The 23442-nt window shown below is 44.7% G+C and overlaps 1 protein-coding gene across 1 annotated transcript in view; it reads right to left on the reverse strand.

Annotated features, from left to right (window-relative positions):
• The window catches only part of LYPLAL1 (lysophospholipase like 1), a 92139-nt gene that overhangs the window by 45038 nt on the left and 23659 nt on the right, over positions 1 to 23442 (reverse strand). Inside the window, exon 2 of the mRNA XM_073628366.1 lies at positions 7626 to 7725. Within this exon, the coding sequence (XP_073484467.1) occupies positions 7626 to 7725 (100 nt within the window). The remainder of the gene's footprint in view (positions 1 to 7625; positions 7726 to 23442) is intronic.

Consider the following 23442-nt stretch of genomic DNA (forward strand, 5'->3'; position numbering starts at 1 on the left):
TGTATTCAGCCAATGTCTGAAAACAAAAGTCTCTGTCATCAGTTGCCAGGAGCGACAAATACAAAATATTCTCAAAATCCATCTTTCAACAATAGCTGGAGCTCAGGCCCCAATTCCCAGGTGCAACCGATCTGATTGTATGGCTTCAGAATGCTGTCAGGGGATGTTATACACAACATCCAATGCAGGTGATCAGATCGCTGGGCTGCACCAAGGAATCAGGGACAAACGAGTAAATAAAGAAGGTATGTTTATTATTAATGATAAAGATACACGTGAAAACAAGACAGCAAACCAAAAACAAGAAAATGGTGAAAACACAGCAAACCCCTAAACCCACCTATCTATCTAACTAATATAATACACGAGCAAGGAAGCAAACATGAAAAAAAATAAGGCATGGGCAAAAGCGACAAGGGAACAGAAACCAGGAATAATGAAGCAGACCGAGGAGCAGGGAACAGGAAACAGGACTCAAGGACAGGATACACAAACGGGGTCCAGGAACAAACAGGAACAGGCTGGAGCAAGAGCAGGTACTGGCAGGAACAAGGGCTTAGCAGAGGAATTCTGAAGCACTGAGGCTAGTTCAGGGCGGGTTTATATAGTCCAGCAGACCCATGACAGGTGTGCTTGATGGCAAGTCTGAAGTGCAGGCAGGGAGACACCCGCTGGTGGCCACTGGAATTACACCCTTTTGGTGCTGAATGTAATAGTGCCACCAGCAGGTGAAACCAGAGATGACACTGTTCCTGACAAACTGCCTGAAGAGCTCAGAGACAGAATTGTGGCAAGGCACCCTGAGTCAATACTTTGTAGAACCACCTTTCGCTGCAATTACAGCTGCAAGTTTTTTTGGTATGTCTCTACCAGCTTTGCACATCTAGAGAGTGAAATTTTTGCCCATTCTTCTTTGCAAAATAGCTCAAGCTCTGTCAGATTGGATGGAGAGTGTCTGTGAACAGCAATTTTCAAGTCTTGCCACAGATTCTCAATTGGATTTAGATTTGGACTTTGACTGGGCCATTCCAACACATGAATATTCTCCATTGTAACTCTGGTTGTATGTTTAGGGTCGTTGTCCTGCTGGAAGGTGAACCCGCCCCAGTCTCTAGTCTTTTGCAGATTCTAACAGGTTTTCTTCTATGATTGCTCTGTATTTGGCTCCATCCATATTCCTATCAACTCTGACCAGCTTCCCTGTCCCTGCTGAAGAAAAGCATGCCCACAACATGATGCTGCCACCACCATGTTTCACGGTGGGGATGCTGTGTTCAGGGTTATGTGCAGTGTTAGTTTTCCGCCACATATAGCGTTTTGCTTTTAGGCTAAAAAGTTCAATTTTGATCTCATCTGACCAGAGCACCTTCTTCCACATGTTTTCTGTCTCCCCCACATGGCTTATTGCAAACTGCAAAACAGGATTTCTCACTGCCTTCTTTCAACAATGGCTTTCTTCTTGCCACTCTTCCATAAAGTCTAGATTTGTGAAGTGTACGACTAATAGTTGTCCTGTGGACAGATTCTCCCACCTGAGCTGTGGATCTCTGCAGCTCCTCCAGAGTTACCATGGGCCTCTTGGCTGCTTCTCTGATGAATGCTCTCCTTGCCCAGCCGTCAGTTTAGGTGGACGTGTCTTGGTAGGTCTGCAGTTGTGCCATACTCTTACCACTTTCGGATGATGGATTGATCAGTTCTCCCGTGAGACATTCAAAGATTGGGATATTTTTTTAAAGCCTAACCCGGCTTTAAACTTTTCCACAACTTCATCCCTGACCTGTCTGGTGTGTTCCTTGGCATTCATGATGCCGTTTGTTCACCAAGGTTCTCTAACAAACCTCTGAGGGCTTTACAGAACAGCTGTATTTATACTGAGATTAAATCACACACGGCTGTACTCTATTCACTAATTAGGTGACTTCTAAAGGCAATTGGTAATACTAGATTTTAGTTAGGGATAGCAAAGTGAAGGGGGCTGAATACAAATGCATGCCACACTTTTTAGATATTTATTTGAAAATAAAAAATGTTTTATTGTTTTTAATAAAAAGGTTTTCATAATACAAAATAGAGCACAAAACTATACCAAGAATACAGAAAGAAGGAGTAGACTCCAAAGAGCATGAGATACCAGAGTTATTCGTGTATACATAGGTATGCAGGGAGCAATCCAACCACAATAACATACAGAGATAATAGTACAAGGTTGAATAACTAATATGCAGGTAGAAGTGGAAATAAAAAAGAAAATTAAGATGAGAATAAAGGCTAAAATAAAATGGAAATGAAAAAAAAATAATAATAATAAAAAAAAAAATAGTAGGAAGATGTACAATGAGGCTATCAATGGATATAGGAAGGCGGCTATCATGAGGTATGATTATTCACAATACATTGTTATAAAGGTGAACAAATTACTATACGATGTTAAGCCATTCTCTTCACATTTTCCACTCTGTTCTATTAAGGAAGCTTGTATGGCGAGTGGGAGATGATGTAGGGGGAATGGTCTCCAAATGTCTAGGAAAAGAAGGGAGTGTAAATCTGAAGTTGGGCTTAAAGCTTGCTCAACTTGCTCAGGGGACGTCAGGGGAGGGTGTGAGCCATGTTTTAAGTTAGGTAAGTAAGGAGGCACGGTAATAGTTGTGTATATCAGTAAACCCCAATACCTCCTGCAAGTCTATGTTTAGTCAAAAGGACTTTGGAGCACCAGATGAATTGCTTAAGGAGGGAATTCACCAATCTGAGGTGGGTGGTTTTAATGGGGAGTGTACAAAAGATATACAGGATTTGGGGGAGTAGCAGCATTTTAAATGAGGCCAGACGTCCGGACCAGGATGATTCAACTCTGGCTAATCTTTTAGTTTGTTTAGTTATGTTATCTATCAGGGGTAGGTAGTTGGCGTCTGCTAGTTTCAAGGGATCTGCTATTAATTGCAATCCTAAGTAGGGTATATTAAATTTGCTCCAGGTGTAGGGGAAGGAGGATTGCAGCTGGGATTGGAGGCAGGGAGGTAATCCCACCCCTGGAATAAGTGATTTTGTAAAATTGATCTTATAGTATGAAATCTGGCTGAAGTTTGTGAGGATTTCGTGGTCAAGGGGGATTGAGATGGTGAAGTTATAAACAGAGTGATATCGTCAGCAAATAAATTTATTATATGAGATTTGCTTTGAATGGAGAAGCCTGATATGGGGATGTGCCCTGACTTTCTCAGCTAAGGGCTCTATGAGGAGATTGAAGATCGAGGATGACAGGGGACACCCTTGTCTTATTCCATTAGATATGGAAAAGGTTTGGGATATAGTATTAGATGTGTACACCTGTGCACAGGGAGAAAAATAAAGGGCTAGGATGGCGGAGAGGATGGGACCATCAAACCCAAATTTTTTGAGAGTCTACGTCATATATCCCCAGTGGACCCTGTTGAACGCCTTCTCCGCGTCCAGAGATACAGTAGGAGAAGGAATACGACAGGACATTGCATAATGGATGATGTTGATAACTCTGTGTGCAGCATCTGATGCTTGTCTCCCTGAGGTAAAGCTGGTTTGATCAGGGTTGATCAGCGATGGGAGGATAGGAAGGAGTCTATGAGTGAGGATCTTAGCATAGAGTTTAATGTCTGTATTTAGTAGCGACATGGGTCTAAAGTTGGGTGGTGTGGTAGGTTCTTTGCCTGGTTTGGGGATGGTGACCACATACGCTTTAAGCATTTCAGAGGGAAAGGAGGCAGAGGACATAGCTTGGGAGTAGACCGATTGCAGAGTTGGAGAAAGGAAGTGTCCAAATAATTTATAATAGTAATTTGTTAGTCCATCTGGGCCCATTTGTAAATAATTTTGAAAATCATTTATCATTTTCCTTCCACTTCACAATTATGAGCCACTTTGTGTTGGTCTATCACATAAAATCCCAATTAAATACATTTACGTTTTTGGTTGTAACATGACAAAATGTGTCAAATTTCAAGGGGTATGAATACTTTTTCAAAGCACTAAGAGTGCTCTCACACTGAGGCATTGGGGGTGTCGGCACTTTACCATCGTTTTAGCGGCACTTTACCATTGTTTTAGCGGCACTTTACCATTGTTTTAGCGGTGCTATTCGGCTGCTAGCGGGGCGCTTTTAGCCCCCGCTAGCGGACAAAAAAGGGTTCAAACCACCTGCAAAGTGCCACTGCTGCTGATTTAAATGGGTATTCAGTGTATACACCGCTCCTACAGCGCTGCAAAGATTCCGCTTGCAGGACTTTTTTTACCGTCCTGCAAGCGCATCTCTCCAGTGTGAGAGCTCTCAGGCTTTCACACTGGAGTGAGAAGAGAGGCTCTTTACAGGCGCTATTTTTAGTGCTATAGCGCCTGTAAAGCACCTCAGTGTGAAAGCAGCCTCAGGGTTTACCAACCACTTTAAAGCAGATGCAAGATTTTAGTGATTGGATTTACATATACTCAGGAATGACACAGTAAGATTTAATTCCAGGGAATCGGTCCAACTGCCTTTGTGGTGATGGGAAGGATTTTTTTCCTCTTTGGTAGTCAAGATCAGCAACAATTACTCGGAGAAGGGAGTTTAGTTTGTCTTCCTTATGACCAAAACTGCTGGAATTCGTGAGGTTGAATTTCGGATGTGGGTTTTTTTTAAACTTAGTTAACTATATAACCATCTACAGCAATGCCAGCTCTTAAAATGTAAGTTTCCATTTTATTTTAAAATTGCATGGGCTTGGGATTTTGGAGTGATTGACACTATCCTGCATTCTTTATAGTAAACCGAATGATTAATATCTCTCTTGCTGGTAACTGCATGGAGGAATTTGGCATAGAAAATGTTTGTCAGTTACCGGCAGGTTTTGGCTTGCAATGCACACTTTTATGGCCTTCTGACTTTTTACCAGTAATAAAAGACAGAGGGGGAAGCCCATGGCTGAGGTCCATTTGGTGTTCCAGCCAGTGATTCGGTCTGCTCTAGAACCTCTCGGACGTTTGGACACAAAAGAGGAGAATGTCATTACGCAGGGGTATTGCACTTGTTAATACTAGGAAAGACAGCATGTCGGGGAAACACCAGTAGACTGGGTTGTGTTTCCTCACTTATGGGAAGTAACTGCATGAATCACATTAGTGTGATCCAAGACTGAACAGCAACACACCAAACCAAAAAAAAGGGTCCTGCAATGACAATAAATGATTCATCAACTAAACTTTTCCTGGATTTGCTCTGGAAGCTTCTTGGTATTTTTTTAAATCAATAATTTGAAATAATTTCATTTACATATATGTGCTTCAAGCCCTTTTCCAAGCAATTTTAAAGCCCCCCACCAATTCACAAATTTAAAAAACGAAGCCTCTTTCAATAACTGCAGACCAGTGGGGACTTTCCTACTTTATTCAAAATTAAACAAAAAAGTTAAAGATACAAATTAATATTTATGGGCCAGCATAACATCATTTTTATCCAGGCTGGGGATTCAGAAAGACTATTGAGTATAGAGACAGTGCTGGTTCACATGAGTGTGATTTCTGATGTGACTTGAGTCGCATAAAATTGCATGGCAAGGGAAATCACATTATTTTTAATGGTGCCCCTTCACATCAATGTGACTCTGTGCGGTGCAATTTTGTAAAAGGCACCTGTGCTGCTCTGGTGCGATTTCAGTGCAATTTGGCTCCACAGAATATGCTACCACCCAAAGTCATACTATATGATTGCACTGATATTCACATCTCAGCAGTGTAAACCGAGCTCAAAAGCTTTTAAAGTAATTGTAAACCTACAGTTTTTATTTTTTTTTTAAATAACAAACATGTTATACTTACCTGCTCTGTGCATTGGTTTTGCACAGAGCAGCCCAGGTCCTCCTCTTTTCAGGTTCGCCGGCAGCGCTCATTGCTCCTCCCCCCTACTGAATGCCCCCATAGCAAGTCGCTTACTATGGAGGCACTCATGCGGGATTACTCCCGAGCTGCGCTTTGTGTGTCCATTCACACACACAGCATGGCTAAGACCTGCCACCCACCTCTCCTTATTGCCTGTAATTGACAGCAGCAGAAGACAATGGCTCACACTGATGCGTCTAAGCCTATGAGGAGAGACAGAAGGGATAGAGCAACTGCTCTTGTGCACAGCACTGGATCAAGATTGGGCTCAGGTAAATATAAAGGGGGCTGGGGGGACAGTGGAACACAGAAGATTAGCCCTATTTCCTGACCAGGCCATTTTTTGCGATACGGCACTGCGTCGCTTTAAATGACAATTGCACGGTCGTGCGACGTTGTACCCAAAAAAAAATGTATGTGTATTTTTTCCTCACAAATAGAGCTTTCTTTTGGTGGTATTTGATCACCTCTGCGGTTTTTATTTTTTGTGCTATAAACAAAAAAATAGCGACAATTTTCAAAAAAAGACAATATTTTTTACTTTTTGCTATAATAAAGATCCCAAAAAAAAAAAAGTTTCACCAGTTTAGGCCGATATGTATTCTTCTACATATTTTTGGTAAAAAAAAAAAAATAGCAATAAGCGTATATTGATTGGTTTGTGCAAAGGTTATAGCGTCTACAAAATAAGGGATAGATTTATGGCATTTTTATTATTTTTTTTTTAACAAGTAATGGCAGCGATCTGCGATTTTTATCAGGACTGCAACATTGTGACGGACAGATCAGACACTTTTTTGGGACCAGTGACATTTATACAGCGATCAGAGGTAAAAATAGCTACTGTATAAATGTCACAGGCAGGGAAGGGGTTAACACTAGGGGGCGATCAAGGGGTTAACTGTTCTCCCTATGTGTGTTTCTAACTGTGGGGGGGAATGTGGCTGACTAGAGGAGGAGAGAGATCATTGTTTCTACTTAGTAGGAACACACAATCTCTCTCCTCTTCCCTGACAGGACCGGGATTTGTGTTTACACACACAGATCCCGGTTCTCGCTTTGTCACGAGTGTTCGCAGGTGCTGGGCACGCGCATCAGCTCCAGGGACACGCTTCGGACGTGCGCACCTGCTACAGCGTCTTAAAGAGGCAACGTACAGCTACGACGTCTCGCACAGCTGTGCCAACCTGCCGCAGTATAACTGTGGTGGCTGGTCGGGAAGGATTTAAAGGAGTTGTTAATTCAGAAGGTTTTTTACCTTAATGCATTCTATGCATTAAGATAAAAAGCCGCCTCTGTGCGGCAGCCCCCCTAATACTTACCTGAGGCCCCTTCTCTCTCCCCAGCGATGTCCATAAGTATCTCGGCCATCCGAGACTCTCCCTCCTGATTGGCTGAGACACAGCAGCGGCACCGTTGGCTCCCACTGCTGTCAAAATCAGTCAACCAATCAGGAGAGAGCTGGGGCGGAATGGACACAGGGAGCTGTGACTCGGCTTGGGTGCCCCCATAGCAAGCTGCTTGTTGTGGGGGCACTCAACAGGAGGGAGGGGCAAAGAGCACAGAAGAGGGACCTGAGAAGAGGAGGATCTGGGCTGCTCTGTGCAAATACACTGCAACAGAACAGGTATGACATGTTATTTTGATTGAAAAAAAAGAGACTTCACAATCACTTTAATGCATAGAATAGATATTACAAATAAATAAACAAAAAAAAAACTATGCTACAACAAAATAAATCTCACCGGGCCGGAGCTGTTGGAAAAATTACTTTTATGTGCTTAAAGGCCAGATCTTTCTTCAAGACTTCCCGTATCCATGATCTGAGTCCCTGACCAGAATCACCTAAAATAGGAAAAGAAAAAGTGCACGTATAAACATAAGATAGCAGAGAATAGAGGTCACATCAGTTTTACACCAACCAAAGTCAATCAAACACACTAGGAGCAATTTATGGTGGGAACACCCAGCACAAAACTATGTCTTTCAATCAAATCATCCATCTTTAATTAACCATTTGGCCGGTAACACATTTTACACAGACGTTCAGCTGTAGGTGAAGGCCCCCCTTCATTCTCCATCAAATCTTTATAACCCTTGGATATAAATCAGGGGTAAAATACTTCATAGGAAGATATGGGTCAGGTGTCTCAGCTTACTTGTACAGTAAAGTTTTCTGGTGAAAAGGGAAGCGGTGTAGGGCTCTGGAATGGTTTTATCTACCAAGCTATCACATCCACTCTGCTCTCCTGAATAAAAACGTACATAGCGTTACAGGTGTAGACAAAACTGCATCTTTCACGTTTAATTAATTTTTAGTAAAGTATTTCAAAATACAGATCAGAGAACAGGTAGGTATGGACAATGCACCATTAGTCACAAGGACATCAGCCACTATTAACATAGCTCCATCTGTAGGCATAATGAATATCTTTAAACATTCAGATTAGCAAACCAGCAATATAGAGGTGAGCAGTAGCGAACTAGTAAAGGATTTGACTACCCAGACTCTGGCCAAGATATGGTATCTTTAGCAGAATAAACAAAAAACGCAATCCCAAAGCGTAGTTAACCTTTTAATGAATGAAAAAAAACTGCCAAAAAGCCATTCACAACATTGCCCTCAGCTACATCGCCAACCTCATCTGCAAATATCGCCCAAATCATCCTCTCTGCTCCTCCCAGGACCTCCTGCTCTCTAGCTCCCTTGTTACCTTCTCTCACGCTTGCCTCCAGGACTTCTCCAGAATGTCTCCCTTGCTCTGGAACTCCCTGCCCCAGTATGTCCGGTCAGCTCCTACTCTATCCGCCTTTGGGCGATCCTTGAAAACTCATTTATTCAGGGAAGCCTACCCCACCTCCATCTAAGAACTGTACTTGAGTCACCACCATCAGATCATCCCCTGCAGCTATCACCTTTTGTACCACCTCCCCCTCCCTTTAGATTGTAAGCTCCATAAGCAGCTAGGGCTCTCCTATACCTTTTGTATTGTATTTGTACTGTCCCCCTTTATATTGTAAAGTGCTGCATAAACTGTTGGCGCTATTTAAATCCTGTATAATAATAATAATAAATAATAAAATAAATGCACTCACATAGAAAAGATGCAACGCGAATGTATGTCATCCACCTTAGCCAGGTAAGTGTCCCAAGAGCCGATGGAAACTGAACATAGGAACCAACAGGAGTAATCCGAGGATGAAGCCCCTTCAGGAGATGGAGAAGGACTTGACAAAGGAGAACTCCACCTCCGAAACGCGTAATCATAGCAATGCCATTAGCATCGCTCCGCCACGCAGCCCAACATCTGTGCTTCCTGGCAGGCAGCTTCAGTTGTTTCCCCTGCCTGACTGTGTATAGCGCCGCCCGCCTTCTGAGCCCATACGAGCCTTCAGCCTGCAGTCAACAGCTCCCGAGGGCTTGTGTGTACGGACTCCCAACCCCTGTTGTGACATACTGCCCTCCTTCTGCATCTCCCAAAGGGGATTCTTCCTCGGATTACCCCTGACAGTTTCTATGTTCAGTTACCATCGGCTCATGGGGCACTTACCTGGCCATGGTGGATTACATACGTGTGTTTTGCATATTTTCTAGGTGAGTGCACACTGTCAGACATGATTGTATCAGTTTGGTTGAACTGTTCGAGCCCTGCAATTTGCTTATTGTTTTTTTTCTTTTTTGTGTCTGTAGCTTTCAATCTTCTGTCATCAAGTCTGCCAGCAACCTATATGCTGGGCAACAATAGGAAGCCATGGCACCTGCACCAAGCCTGGTGTTGGCTGTCTGGCTGGCTCTATAGCTAGGTCCGGCACAAACACATCAACTGGAACACTAGCGAAGGGAGGACCACGTGCCACAAGGTAGAAAGGTTGGCCAACACTGAATTTGCCTATGATGTCTGTAATGTGAATTTGGGCTCGTGCACGCCACAGTGCAATACAATGCACGTGTTTCATGCTTTGAGGCAAGCTGTGTTTGATAGCCCATTTAATTTAAATAGGCTGTTAAGCCATCTTAATACACAGAAAATATGCCCTGCAGCATTTTTTAAGCCAAATGCAACGCAAGAGGCATATAAATGTAGATTTACAGAGCATTACCATACGTCAGGGGTAGGCAATCCCTGGTACTCGAAGCCTCTTTTGCCAGCATTCGACTCCCTCCCCAGCAGTGCAGGGAAGTGTCAGTGAGACACTAATGCATTACAATTTCAGAATTCCCCATGCCGCACCTACACTGAGGGGGAAGCACTGTGCCCCCAAACACTTTAAAATTTGGGAAACATTGTTTGCTTCTCAAACTTTGATGTAGCTGCGATTGTTAGCTTTTGTGATGGGGAAGAGCTTGGGTGCAGTTCTGCTAGGGGGGGGCAGTCCCTGTTTCCAAGAGGAGGAGGACTGTCATTGGCCACTGCTAAAGCCAATCACAGTCCTACTAGCCCTGTCCACCATCTGGGACCATCTGGGTTGCCAATACCATTCTCAGAAAGAAGGGATTTCACCGTGATTGAAAAAATTAGGTGACAGTTTGTGGAATTATTGTTGAGCTTCTGGGAACTTTGTTGAAATTATTCCTGAACCTTTGCGTCACTTACTACTGAACCCCTGCACTCTGTGTCCCTTTAAGCCACAGCCAGTATTCAGTGCAATGAAAATCACACCCAACTTTTGTTGCGCCGCACTTTTTCTCAGCTGCAGGGGCACAACTTATGATCCTGCACACAGGCCCACTGCTTTCAGAAAATGCCCCTGACCTGAGCTCATCATTGCACATCCATTCCAGATGCTTGTATGTGACATCACATACAAGCACGTGGGCTGGATGTGAGAGGTGGATCAGCAGGATGAGTGTGCCAGGACAGGTAGATGTGTCTCATCTCTGCTTCCTTTCACCACTCTGCATATCACACATATCATAGATGAGAAGAGGGTACAGCGGTGCAGCAGATGAGCGGGCAGGAACAGCGGTGGGGAAAATGAGCAGAAGGGGTTCAGAGGTAGGGCAAAAGAGCAGGAGGTACAGCGGTGGGGCAGATGTGCAGGGAGGTACAGTGGTGGAAGAGATGAGAAGGGGCTTCAGCAGTGGGACAGAAGAGCAGGGGGGTACAGTGATGGGGCAGATGAGCAGGGGGGTTCAGTGTTGGGCCAAATGAGAAGGGGGTTACAGTGGTGGGACAGATGAGAAGGGGGTTCAGTGGTGGGACAGATGAGAAGGGAGTTCAGTGGTGGGACAGAAAAGCAAGGGGGCAGATGTGAAAGGAGGTGTATTGGTGGGGCAGAGGAGCAGGGGGAATAGAGGTGGGGCAGAAGAGCAGGGGGTACAGTGGTGAGACAGATGTGCAGAAGGTACATTGGTGGAGCATATGAGAAAGCAGGTTACAGTGGTGGGGCAGATGAGCAGATGGGTTCAGTGTTAGGACAGATGAGAAGGTGATTCAATAGTGAGACAGATATGGGGATACGTCGGTGGAGCAGATGTGCAGGCAGGTACAGTGGTGGGGCAGATGAGAAGTGGGGCAGATGAGAAAGGGGGAACATTGGTGGGACAGAAGAGCAGGGTGGTACAGTAGTGGGGCAGATGAGCAGGGGGTTACAGTGGTGGGACAGATGAGCAGGGGGTACAGAGGTGGGGCAGATGTGCAGGATGGTACAGTGGTGGGGCAGATGTGCAGGATGGTACAGTGGTGGGGCAGATGTGCAGGATGGTACAGTGGTGGGGCAGATGTGCAGGGGGTTACAGTGGTGAAACAGATTTGCAGGTGGGACGGTGATCTGAGGTGTGGAGTTTCAGGAATTGGGGCTGATCTGAGGCGTGAGGTGAGATTGTAGGATGTTTATTTCTCATTACTACTCAAGTAGTTTACAGCATTTACTTTATAAAAAAAAATCCTTTTCGTGATTGAGAGTGTGAAGTTGACATTTTTTTTGTTATAAAATCGGCACTCTCAATTTCTTTGAAAATATTTTTCGGCACACTGTGCTCAAAAGGTTGCCTACCCCTGCCATACGTTGTGGCAAAGCACACTGTAACGTACAATGCGTTGTAAACTATCCCTTACAATGTTAATCGGAAGGGAAAAGCCTTTTGGGGCGTACACACGGTCGGACTTTTCGGCTACAAAAGTCTGACAGCCCGTCCGACAAACTTTCAACGGACTTTTGGCGGACTTGCCTACATACGATCACACAAAAGTCCGACAGATTCGTACGTGATGACGTACACCGGACTAAAATAAGGAAGTTGATAGCCAGTAGCCAATAGCTGCCCTAACGTGGGTTTTTGTATGTCGGACTAGCATACAGACGTGCGGATTTCTGGGTCCGGCGGAGTTACAACGTAAAGATTTGAAGCATGTTCCAAATCTAAAGTCCGTCAGATTTGCGACTGGAAAAGTCAGCTGAAAGTCCGGGGAAGCCCACACAGGATCGGATTGTCAGCCGGATTTGGTCCGTCGGACTTTTGTAGCTGAAAAGTCCGACCGTGTGTACGCCCCATTTGCGTTGAATGATTTGCGTTATAGTTGCTCTTTAAATACAAATGAAACCCTAAAAACGGCTGTAGTTGGTACTTATTTTGAAAATTGGAAAGCGACCTGGAAAGGATATGAGCTAAACAAACTTTTGTTTATTGTGAGTTTAGTAAATTGCAAAAATGTGCACTTGCACAAAGAAAAAAAAAAAAAAAAAAACACAAAACCGAAGAGGAGCCACTCTGGTGCCAAACCCCTGGCCTCTAACTAACATAATAAAACTTGGAGTATACGATTCCCCTTGCATGAGACAACATCATACACAAAGATAAATTAAAAATGTAATTTAAAAACCAGCAACAGGGGAGTGTTTCTGATTTGGGGGATTAGTCAAAGAGAGGGTCTATTTCTCTTTTCTGGGAAATTACAGCTTGCCAGATCATTTTAAACATATACAAAGAGATTACCCTAGAATTTAAAGCATTTGTACTAATCACAGTCAGAGTGAAATGACAAATTCTTGAAACTTACATTTAAAACTTCGAGGGGGCGAAAACGTGTTTGGCTGTCCAACGCAATAAAAAGCTGCAGGACTCCTAATTACAAAATGACTCACATGGGCTGCAATTTAGTTTACTTTTTTTTCATTAGCTTTAAAAGTAAAACCTGGAGGTTGCCATCTCTGACCTCTGCTGAAAATGTTAGTTTCCAGGATGTAATGCCATTTGCTTGCAGATAATGGCTTCTGACTGTTCTCAAACATTCTAGATCTGTATCCATCTCCAGGTGAGTGCGTTATCCACCTCAATACCGGGTACTTTCACCACCTTCCTGCCCAGGCCAATTTTTAGCTTTCAGTGCTGTCGCATTTTGAATGAGAATGACATTTTTATCATTTTTTTTCCCACAAATAGAGCTTTCTTTTGGTGGTATTTGATCACCTCTGCGTTTTTTATTATTTTGCGCTATGAACAAAAAAAGACTGACAATTTTGAAAAAAATATATATATTTTGCTTTATATACTTTCTGCTATAAAACGCATTCAATAAAAAATAAAAAAAAAAAGTAAAAAAATCAAATTTCTTCATATATTTAGGCCAATATGTATTCAGCTACATATTTTTGGTAAAAAAAATCCCAATAAGCGTATATTGTTTGGTTTGCGCAAAAGGTATAGCCTCTACAAACTATGGGATAGATTTATGGAATTTTTATTTATTCTTTTCTTTTTTTTTTTTATTAGTAATGGAGGTGATCAGTGACTTACAGCGGGACGGCGACAATGCGGTAGACAAATCGGACACTAAGTGACACTTTTTGGGAACCAATGACACCAATACAGTTATCAGTGCTAAAAATATGCATGGACACTGTACTATTGACACTGGCTGGGAAGGGGTTAACATCAGGGGCAATCAAGGGGTGAACTGTGTGCCTAACCTGTGCTTGGTTACTGTGGGAGAGATCAGTGTCCCTGCTTTGCAGAAATACAGGATCACTACCTTCCCTACTGACAGAATGGCAGTCTGCCTTGTTTACTTAGGCAGACAGCCGTTCTGCTTGTATCCCAAATGATCGGCAGGTCCCAGTGGACATCAAGTCCGCCAGACACGCCGATTGCCTTCTGATGTGTCCAATCACAGTGGAAGCGGGTCACCAGCGCCGCACGTGCGTGACCCAGAAGTGCAGGATCACATACTAGGTACACGATCCTGCGCAGGAGAGCGCATATAGATACAGTATACCAAACATGCCACGCTTTAAAATTGCGCTCGCTTGTGAAATGGCGCCAAACTTTGGTATTTAAACATTTCCACAGGCAACGCTTTATAAGTCTTTATTGGTTACCAGTTTAGCGTTACACAGGAGGTCTGGTGCTAGAATAATTGCTGTTGCTCGCGATATAAAACGTGTGGTGTGATCGTCGTTTACGTATGTGTACAGGACCAACGTGTGCATTCACCTTTGCACAAGAACAAGGGGGGATGGGGGCGCTTACATGTCATGTCAGACATCGCTGAACAACGATTGCGGCGATCTTACCCGGAAGTGGGGGCAGAAACCTGGTTTTGACAGGTATCCGCTCCCTCCTCAACCCGAAAGGTGCAAAATGTGGCAGCGAAGGGGGGGGGGGGGGAAGCAAACAAGCAGAGTTTCCCCTTTTGGGTGGAGCTTCGCTTTAACTCTCCCCCCCAATACTTACCTGAGCCTGATCTCGATCCAGCTATATACATGAGAGCAGTGGTTCTCTCCCTCATTGGACAGGGAGGCAGCAGGGGTAGCCATTGGCTACTGGTGCTCTCAGAGCCAATGAGGTGTAGGGAGGTGGGGCTATGCATACTAGCTCATTATGCCTTTGTCTTGTAGGTTTTTTTTTGTTTGTGGGTTTACAACCACTTTAAAGTATATTTAAAAAGGAAAACTTGTTTCCCATCATGCATATAGTAGTGAATAGTTTGTTTATTGTTTGCCATGTGTCAAGTTTGGAGAGATTTTCCTTCAATTCTTGCCTTGTAGACACAACCAGAGGTGAGAGTAACACTCTCCAAAATGAGGAAAAGGCTCTCCAAGACAGGTGTTACTAAACACATCCCCACTGGAAGATTTCAGACTAATTCACATGGCTGTTAAAAAAAGAATGCATTAACAAGCATTTTTATTTCTAGCTGCGCTTTACCGTCGTTTTAGCTGCGCTTTTTAGCCGCTAGCGGGACGCTTTTAACCCCCGCTAGCGGCCAAAGAAAGGGTTAAATGCGCCCGAAAAGCGCTATTCATTTCAATGGGCAGGGGCGGTGTATACACCACTCCAAAGATGCGGCTTGCAGGACTTTTTCTAACGTCCTGCAAGCGCACCACTCCAGAGTGGAAGCACTCTGGCTTTCACACTGGGACTGCAGGGGAGGCATTTTTTAGGCCCTTTACAGATGCTATTTAGAAACACAGGGGCAGGCTTAACAGTAACTGATTACTGTGATAGCCAATCAGAGGCTACCTCAGCAATCAGGTGACCCGGAATTGGAAGGTCAGGTTCCCGATCACTAGTATGGGACCCAGGACTCTCTGAGACCCTGGTCTCTGTGTGTGGTGCCCTCCCAGCACAAAGACAGATACACGTATATGCGGCCCCATGGCAAAAAGCCCAGTCAGTGAGGCCGCATATATGTAATGTTGGCTTGAAGGGGTTAAGCATGGTCAGCCTTAATATAGGTCTACTGTAGGTATAAATAAAAAAGTGGACTTTACTACCACTTTAAGGATGAATGCCCTGCAGCCTGCACCTTTAAGAACAAATGAGCTCCCACTGTGCATATTTTGTCTAATGTCTTTTCAACAACACTTGGTACAGATGTTCATAATTGCTTGTTCCAAAAAAGATTATCTAGCAAGTGCACCCATCAGCATTTATCCACACAGGGATTACATTATGGTGGCTCAGAACAAGGGAATGCATACAGCTGCCAGCAGGAGGCCCACAGACTGCACTGCGGGTCACTGGCTCCAGGCGCCCTCCATTGGACACCTCCGCCACCATTAGTCAGGACTCCGTTCGTACCTTTTAAAGACCTCTCTTTTTTTCTGCCTACTTGTGTTTTTCTGCTGAGCACTCGGAGACCTTTAATAGTTTTCTTCAGCCTGTTTTGTAACTCTGCCAAAGGTTGTGTCACGTTGCTGTCTTTACAATGTGGATTTGGCAAATTAAAATAGATAAAGATAGACCGGGTTGTAAATTGGATAGTGCTTCTGCGTTAAAGTGAAAGCAGAAGTCCAAAAAAAAAAAAAGAAGAAGAATCAAGTATTTTGATAGGAGAGACTTTGTAAGTTTGTATATCTCGCCTACCTAAAAATAATAAAATTTCTCTTTATACTGGCACACCTTTTTAAAAAAAATATAACTTCCTGAGGTGCATGCGCAGTATGCTGTAATGTTAGTGCTGAGCACCTGGATAAGGCAATGGCATCACGCAGCTATATCATTCTAGAGACATAGCAGCCAATGGGTGGAAATCTTGCATCAGGCACACCCAAGAGTGCTTCAGATCCTGAAGATTTTTTTACTGGTGTAGAGTTCTGCAAGAAAGTGTAGAAGGAATAACCGCCTGCCAGACTGTTAAAGCGGAGCTCCAGCCCCCCCCCCCCCCCCCATGGAAAAAATTTAAAGTCAGCAGCTACACATATTAGCTGCTGACTTTTAATATTAGGACACTTATCTGTCCTGGAATCCAGCAATGTCGGCACCTCAGCCGGTGTTTCCATCGGCTCTCGGGTGCTCCCGCCGCCATAGCATGTAAGGAAAACTGGCAGTGAAACCTTGTGGCTTCACAGCCAATCCCCTACTGCGTATGCGCAATGCGCGCTGCGCTTTCTGAATGGCCCCGCTGCGGGGAAGGAGGAGGGAGGAGGAGAGGGCCAAACTTCTGATGTACCTCCCTGCGGCGAGGTCCGACGGAAGTGGGGGCAGGTACCCCACAAAAACAGGTACCAGCTCTCCCCTCCCCCCAAATTTGGCACTAGAGGGGGGGAGGAGACAGATAAGCGGAGCTTCCACTCTTAGGTGCAACTCTGCTTAAAGCCTGGTAGACGTGATGAGATTATTGGACGACTGATCGTCATTTTTTTTTGCATTCTAGTATCTAGTTTCTACATATCGAAACTGAAGAGGTTACTAAAGTTACAAAAATTCTCATATGACAGAATACAAATTTGGAAGTGATGCAATGTGTTGTATTGTATTTTCGGATGAAAACTGTACTCTTTAAACGAAAATCGTAAATATCGTAAATACCATCTGGTATTGTACGAAAAAAAATTTTTTTGGGTTTGTCCTGTTAGACAATTTTGGAAGAACTGTCGTGAACGGCTCTTGAAAGCTGTGCACTAACAATCAGATTATCGTACGAACGCTTCGAAAGCGTTATTTTCAATCCGATTTTCTGATTGTGTGTACTAGGCTTCAGAGTAGTAATACAATTCCTCTTTTGTAAAATGACTTACACAATCAATATATTAAAGTGCAACCCACAATACTCCTCAAATGTTAACGGCCACAATTGTTAAATGCTTACACCAGCTAAAAATGACTATTATTAAAAGCCCAATAGAACAGTTTAAATCAGCTAAATACATTTTGGTATATAAACTTTGTTTTCTTAAAGCGGAACTTCATTCTCTCAATCAACATTGACTATTTTTAATCCACCTGCTGCTAGCATTAGTAAACAGAGGAGAGAGTATATCATATTTACTTGTTTTATATTTTTTTTTTAATAACATTTCATCAGTTACTTCCTGGTCTTCAGGCCTAGGCAAATGATGTCATACATCCCAGGAGTCTTTAGGAGGGTCTCTCTCAGCTAAGCACACCCTCCTGCCTGCATGCCTGAGCTAAGGGTAGATTGGAGTCCTTTAATTGCTACATGAATTAGCAGCTCTTATTCAAGGTAACCACAGACAGAAATTCTAGGAGGTTTTTTCAAAGTGATATCTCAGCAAAAAATTGATTTTTAAAGCAGCTTACCTGTAAAATCCTTTTCTTGGAGTACATCACAGGACCCAGAGCACCATAATAATGACTATCTGGGTTATATGCTACCTTTAGGTGATTGGACACTGACAACCAATAGTAAGAAGGTTCCTCCCATACAGGAAGTACCTTTAGTTTTGTAGCAAGCAATGAAGATCCCAGAAAAGAAGGGAGGGACCTCTGTGTCCCGTGATGTACTCCAAGAAAAGGATTTTACAGGCAAGCTGTTTTAAAAATCCATTTTTCTTTATCGTACATCACGGGACACAGAGCACCATAATAATGACTATCTGGGATGTCCTAAAGCAATGCATTTGAGGGGAGGGCAAAGTATTCTTAAATCCCCTTCAGGCCCAGGACTTATAAAGCCGCTCACAGCACGCTGTGGCCAAAAATAGTCTCCTTTTGAGATGTAACGTCCAGCTGGTAAAACCTGGTGAACGTATGAACTGAAGACCAAGCGGCCGCCTTGCAAACCTGAGCCATAGCCACCTGTTGGCGCACTGCCCATGATGTACTAACTCCTCTAGTAGAGTAAGCTTTGAAATATCGAGGTGGAACCCTGCGTTTCAACTCATAAGCCTGGATAATGAGTTGGCGAGTCCACCTAGAGATAGTAGAACTGGTTGCTGCCTGTCCCCTGTTAGGACCCTCTGGCAGAACAAAAAGGGAATCAGTTTTCCAAAAAGGAGCTGACATGTTTAAGTAAACCTTGACTGCTCTCACCACATCCAGTGAGTGAAGCAACCTTTCCTCTTTAGTCTTAGGATTGGGAAAAAAGGAAGGCAAAATGATATCCTGATTCAAATGAAAACTGGAAACCACCTTAGGTAAAAAATCTGGACGGGGGCGCATCACCACCTTGTCCTGATGTAAAACTAGAAAAGGCTTTTTACATGAAAGGGCGGTAAATTCAGACACCCTTCTAGCCGAAGTTATGGCTACCAGAAAAAACAATTTCCTGGTCAACAGAATTAAAGGAATATGCCTAATCGGTTTAAAGGGTTGAACCTGTAGGGCTGATAGCACCAAGTTCAAGTCCCAGGGGCATAAGGGAGGTTTAACCGGCGGTTTTAAGTGCAGTACCCGCTTGACGAAGGTTCGCACTAAAGAATGGGATGCAACTGGCCTCTGGAAAAAATTTGATAAGGCCGAAATGTGTCCTTTAATGGTTCCCAAAGATAAGTTTAGATCAATTCCTGATTGAAGAAAGGCAAGGATCCTACCAATCGCATACTTGCGAGGATGCCATCCTTTCTTCTCGCACCAGGAAATGTACGATTTCCAGACCTTATGGTAAATGCTTCTAGAAACTGGCTTTCTAGCATTTATCAGAGTAGATAAGACTGAACCTCTGATACCACGGTCCTTCAGCACCCTGGCCTCAATAGCCATGCCATCAAATTCAGCGACCGTAAAGAAGGATGGTAAATGGGACCTTGAGATAACAGATCTGGAGGGTATGGGAGACACAGCGGGTCCTCCACCGCCATCCTCACAATCTCTAAATACCAGGACCTCCTGGGCCACCCTGGGGCCACCAGGATTACTGCAATCTGCTCTTTCTGTATCCTGCGCAACAGGTGCGGAAGCATCTGGATTGGGGGGAAAGCGTAAATCAGAGAATACTGGTCCCAGGGAACCACCAATGCGTCTGTTCCGACAGCAAGGGGGTCCCTGGTCCTGGATACAAACTTGTCTACCTTGGCACTAAATCTGGATGCCAGAAGATCCACATCCGGCATCCCCCAGCGCTGGCAGATCTGAAGGAAAACTTTGGGGTGAAGAGACCATTCCCCCCGGTAGCAACCGCTGGCGGCTTAGGAAATCTGCCTGCCAATTGTCCACCCCTGGAATAAAGACTGCCAATAGAAATGGCACATGTCTCTCTGCCCAAGCTAATATGTGATTTACCTCTCTTTGGGCCACCCAACTCCGGGTACCCCCTTGGTGGTTGAGGTATGCCACCACCGTGGAGTTGTCGGACTGGATTCGGACAGGAAACCCCCACAGTCTGGCCGTCCAATATAGGAGAGCCAGGCGAGCTGCCCGAATTTCCAGTAGATTGATGGGCAAGGTCTTCTCTGCCTGAGACCATAACCCCTGGATGGAAGCCTCTTCCAGGACTGCTCCCCAGCCTAGACGACTGGCGTCCGTAGTTAACACCTTCCAGGATACTGGTGGAAAGGATTTTCCACTGTTCAAGTTGCTGGTCTCTGCCCATCATGAGAGTTCCCTTTTCACCTGTAGGGATAGATATATGGGATGATCCAAAGTCTGAACCGACTTGTCCCAAGCTTCCAGGATAGCTCTCTGGAACCTCCTGGAGTGGAACTGCGCATAAGGAACTGCGCTCAAGGATGACACCATTTTGCCCAACAGTCTCACGCACAGACGAATCGAAGGACATTCTACCCCCTTGACCTTCTGAACCAGTTCCACTATGGAGAAGACTTTTAAGGGAGGTAGAATTACCCTTTCTAGGGTTGTGTCCAAGACCAGACCTAGATATGTTAAGACCTGAGCTGGATTGAGGGCTGATTTGTCCATATTTAGAATCCAGCCTAGGAACTTTAGGAAATGGACCATAATTGAAATATTTTCTACCAAGGTGGAGTAAGCTTGGTCCCTTAACAGAAGGTCGTGCAGATATCCTACCACTGAGATCTTCCGCGACCTTAGGAATGCCAACACTGGGGCCAGAACCTTTGTGAATACCCGAGGGGCCGTGGTTAGACCGAATGGAAGTGCCACAAATTGGAAATGATACCCCTCTACTGCAAATCGCAGGAATCTTTGATGCGGACCAAAAATTGGTATATGCAGGTATGCGTCCTTGATGTCTATGGACGCCATAAAATTTCCTGAACAAATCGATTCCATCCGGAAGGTTCGGACCTTTAGAAAGGCATTGAAGGATTTGAGGTCCAGGATGGGCCTTACTTCCCCGTTTGGCTTTGGTACTGTAAATAGGTTCGAGTAAAATCTCTTGAATCTTTCTCTTTTCTCTCTTACCTTCTGCCTTTCCAGTTGTTCTACCACAAGGAATAGGCCCCTCTTTTTTCCAGGTCTGATGGAACTCTAGATACCAAATATCGAGTTGGGGGAAAATCCCGAAACTCTATTTTGTAACCCTGAGATATGGTGGAAATAACCCACCTGTCCTGAACCAATTTTCCCCAAGCATCTGCGAACCACCGCAGTCTGCCCCCCACCCGCAAGAGTGGGGGCGCCCCTTCACAAGGAAGACTTGGAATTGGCCTTGGCTGGTTTCTAGGTCCAAGGTCTATTTTGACCTTGAGGCTTCTTACAGGTAGGTGACTGAGGCCGTCGATACCTCTTAGGGGAAAAGGCACTTGGCCCAGGAGCGTTGGGAATCTTAAAGGAAGGCTGCTTACTCCTTCTCTTAACCGGAAGCAAGGAGCTTTTCCCTCCTGAGATTTGTCAGATATATTTATCCAATTCTTCCCCAAATAGACGCTCACGGTGAAAAGGAAAGGCCGCAAGTAGCCTCTTGCATGGCGTCTCAGCCGACCAATTCTTTAACCATCGTACTCTGCACATATGGATTGAGAGTAGCGCAAAACGAGACATCTGCTGAATCGAGTCCTTTAATGCGTCTACCGCAAAACATAAAACGCGAGGAAGTTCTGATAGTTTGTCAGAAACTTCTTCTTAAACAGGCAGGTTCCTGACCAATTTCTTAAAATGGTCCTTCAATGCCTGACAAATACCGATAACCGCAACTGCCGGTTGTACTGCTGACCCAGCTACTGCAAAAGAAGCTTTTAGTAAGCATTCCAGCTTTTTATCTGCCGGATCCTTAAATTCCTGGGCATTATCCACTGGACAGGTTACACTTTTATTCACTGAAGAAATGGCAGCATCAACCAAAGGTGTATCCCACTTCTTCCTGAATTTTTCCTCCATAGGATATAAAAAAGAAAACCTTTTTGTAGGCAAGAATGTCCTGTCCGGGCGGTCCCAGTCAGCGTAAATTACCTGTTCCAATAAAGGGTGCAAAGGGAAGGCCGGGGAACCTGGTTGAGGACGAAGGACCCTAATGTAGAACAGGAGGGTCCTGGTCCCTGCACTGGAGGTAATTTAAATCCAGCTCTCACCATCTCAGCCAAGGACTGGATAAACATTTTTTGGGATTGAGAGGCTGAAATTGGTTCTTCAGAACCTGAATCCCCAGCCGAGGACTCTTCAGCCTCTTCTTCCTCCTTGTCTTTAATGGCTTCCTCCTCCAAATCCTCTGCCCATTCTGGATCCAAATCACAGGGACCCATGCCAAAAGAACTCCCCTGGGACCAGGCTCAGGGGAGGGAGATCTATGACAATGCTTCCCTCCCTGTGTTACTGTAGCAATCATACCTGCTATCTTGCCCTCAAGGCCAGCTAGGGCTGATGCTAAATCATCCTTAGTAACATAGGCTGATGCAGGGATATTGGTAGTAGCCACTACGCCTGACAACTGCAATGGCTCAGCCAGGCCAAATGCCGCAGGTCTTTCAGGGGAGACTGATGCTGCAGTAACCTGAGGTTGATCTCCTGTTTTTGAAGGAGTCGAAGACATTGCTTACAAGTTTGAGGAAAAAAAGGCACTCCTTCTGAGTTATATAGCTGGGTCTAGCGAACAGCCGCCACCACAGCCTTACCAGCCTTCAACCTGTTGCAAAATGTTCAAATTTACCAGACCTCTGTGTCCCACCGTGCACTAGACTTCCTTAACCAACAAGCAGCAATGAATATGTAAGCGCGTGACCTCCCTTATACCCGCCTAGTGACAGACGCGCGCCGTGTTCTACTACGCACGCGCACCCTGCTTGGCGCACACACAGCCTGCCGCGCCGCGCATGAACACCGTGCACACCCGCGGTGCGTGCTCCTGACGCACGCGCACGCGGCACGTGCCGCCACGTGCAGGAGCACTCACACAGGCTGCATCTGTCAGCTTCTCTCTGTAACGTTAGGTACACAGTTAGAAATGAGACACAGGGTATACCAAGACATTACATGCAATAACAGGAATATTGTTAGGCATCCCAGAGGGAGTACTCACCGGTCCTCGCTGCAGGGCCTGACACAGGCCCAATCTTCCCCCATCACGGCGGGTAGCGCCACTGAGGACCTTCAAGGATCGGGTCCCCCTTTTTACGGGGTCCATACCCCTGGACCTGTAAAGCACCCTTCTGGTTCCCTTGGGCAAATGAAGACCAGGGATACCATGTTAACAAGGGTCCAGCGCCTTAACGGATACATTACAAGCAAAACCTCATTCTTGAACCAAGGCTTGGGTACCATCCACTTTAGCATTATATGCCATTCGAATGGATCCGATATAACATCCTCACTGGGACATTTCATTCGAAGAAAGTTTGAAGAGCTTCCACAGCCGTGACCATCACCTTCAAGACACTGGCAAAAAAATAAAGGTACTTCCTGTATGGGAGGGGTTATATGGGAGAAACCTTCTTACTATTGGTTGCCAGTGTCCAATCACCTAAAGGTAGCATATAACCCAGATAGTCATTATTATGGTGCTCTGTGTCCCGTGATGTACGATA

This window comes from Aquarana catesbeiana, linkage group LG04 (assembly GCF_042186555.1).
Source record: "Aquarana catesbeiana isolate 2022-GZ linkage group LG04, ASM4218655v1, whole genome shotgun sequence".
NCBI classification, from domain to species: Eukaryota; Metazoa; Chordata; class Amphibia; order Anura; family Ranidae; genus Aquarana; species Aquarana catesbeiana.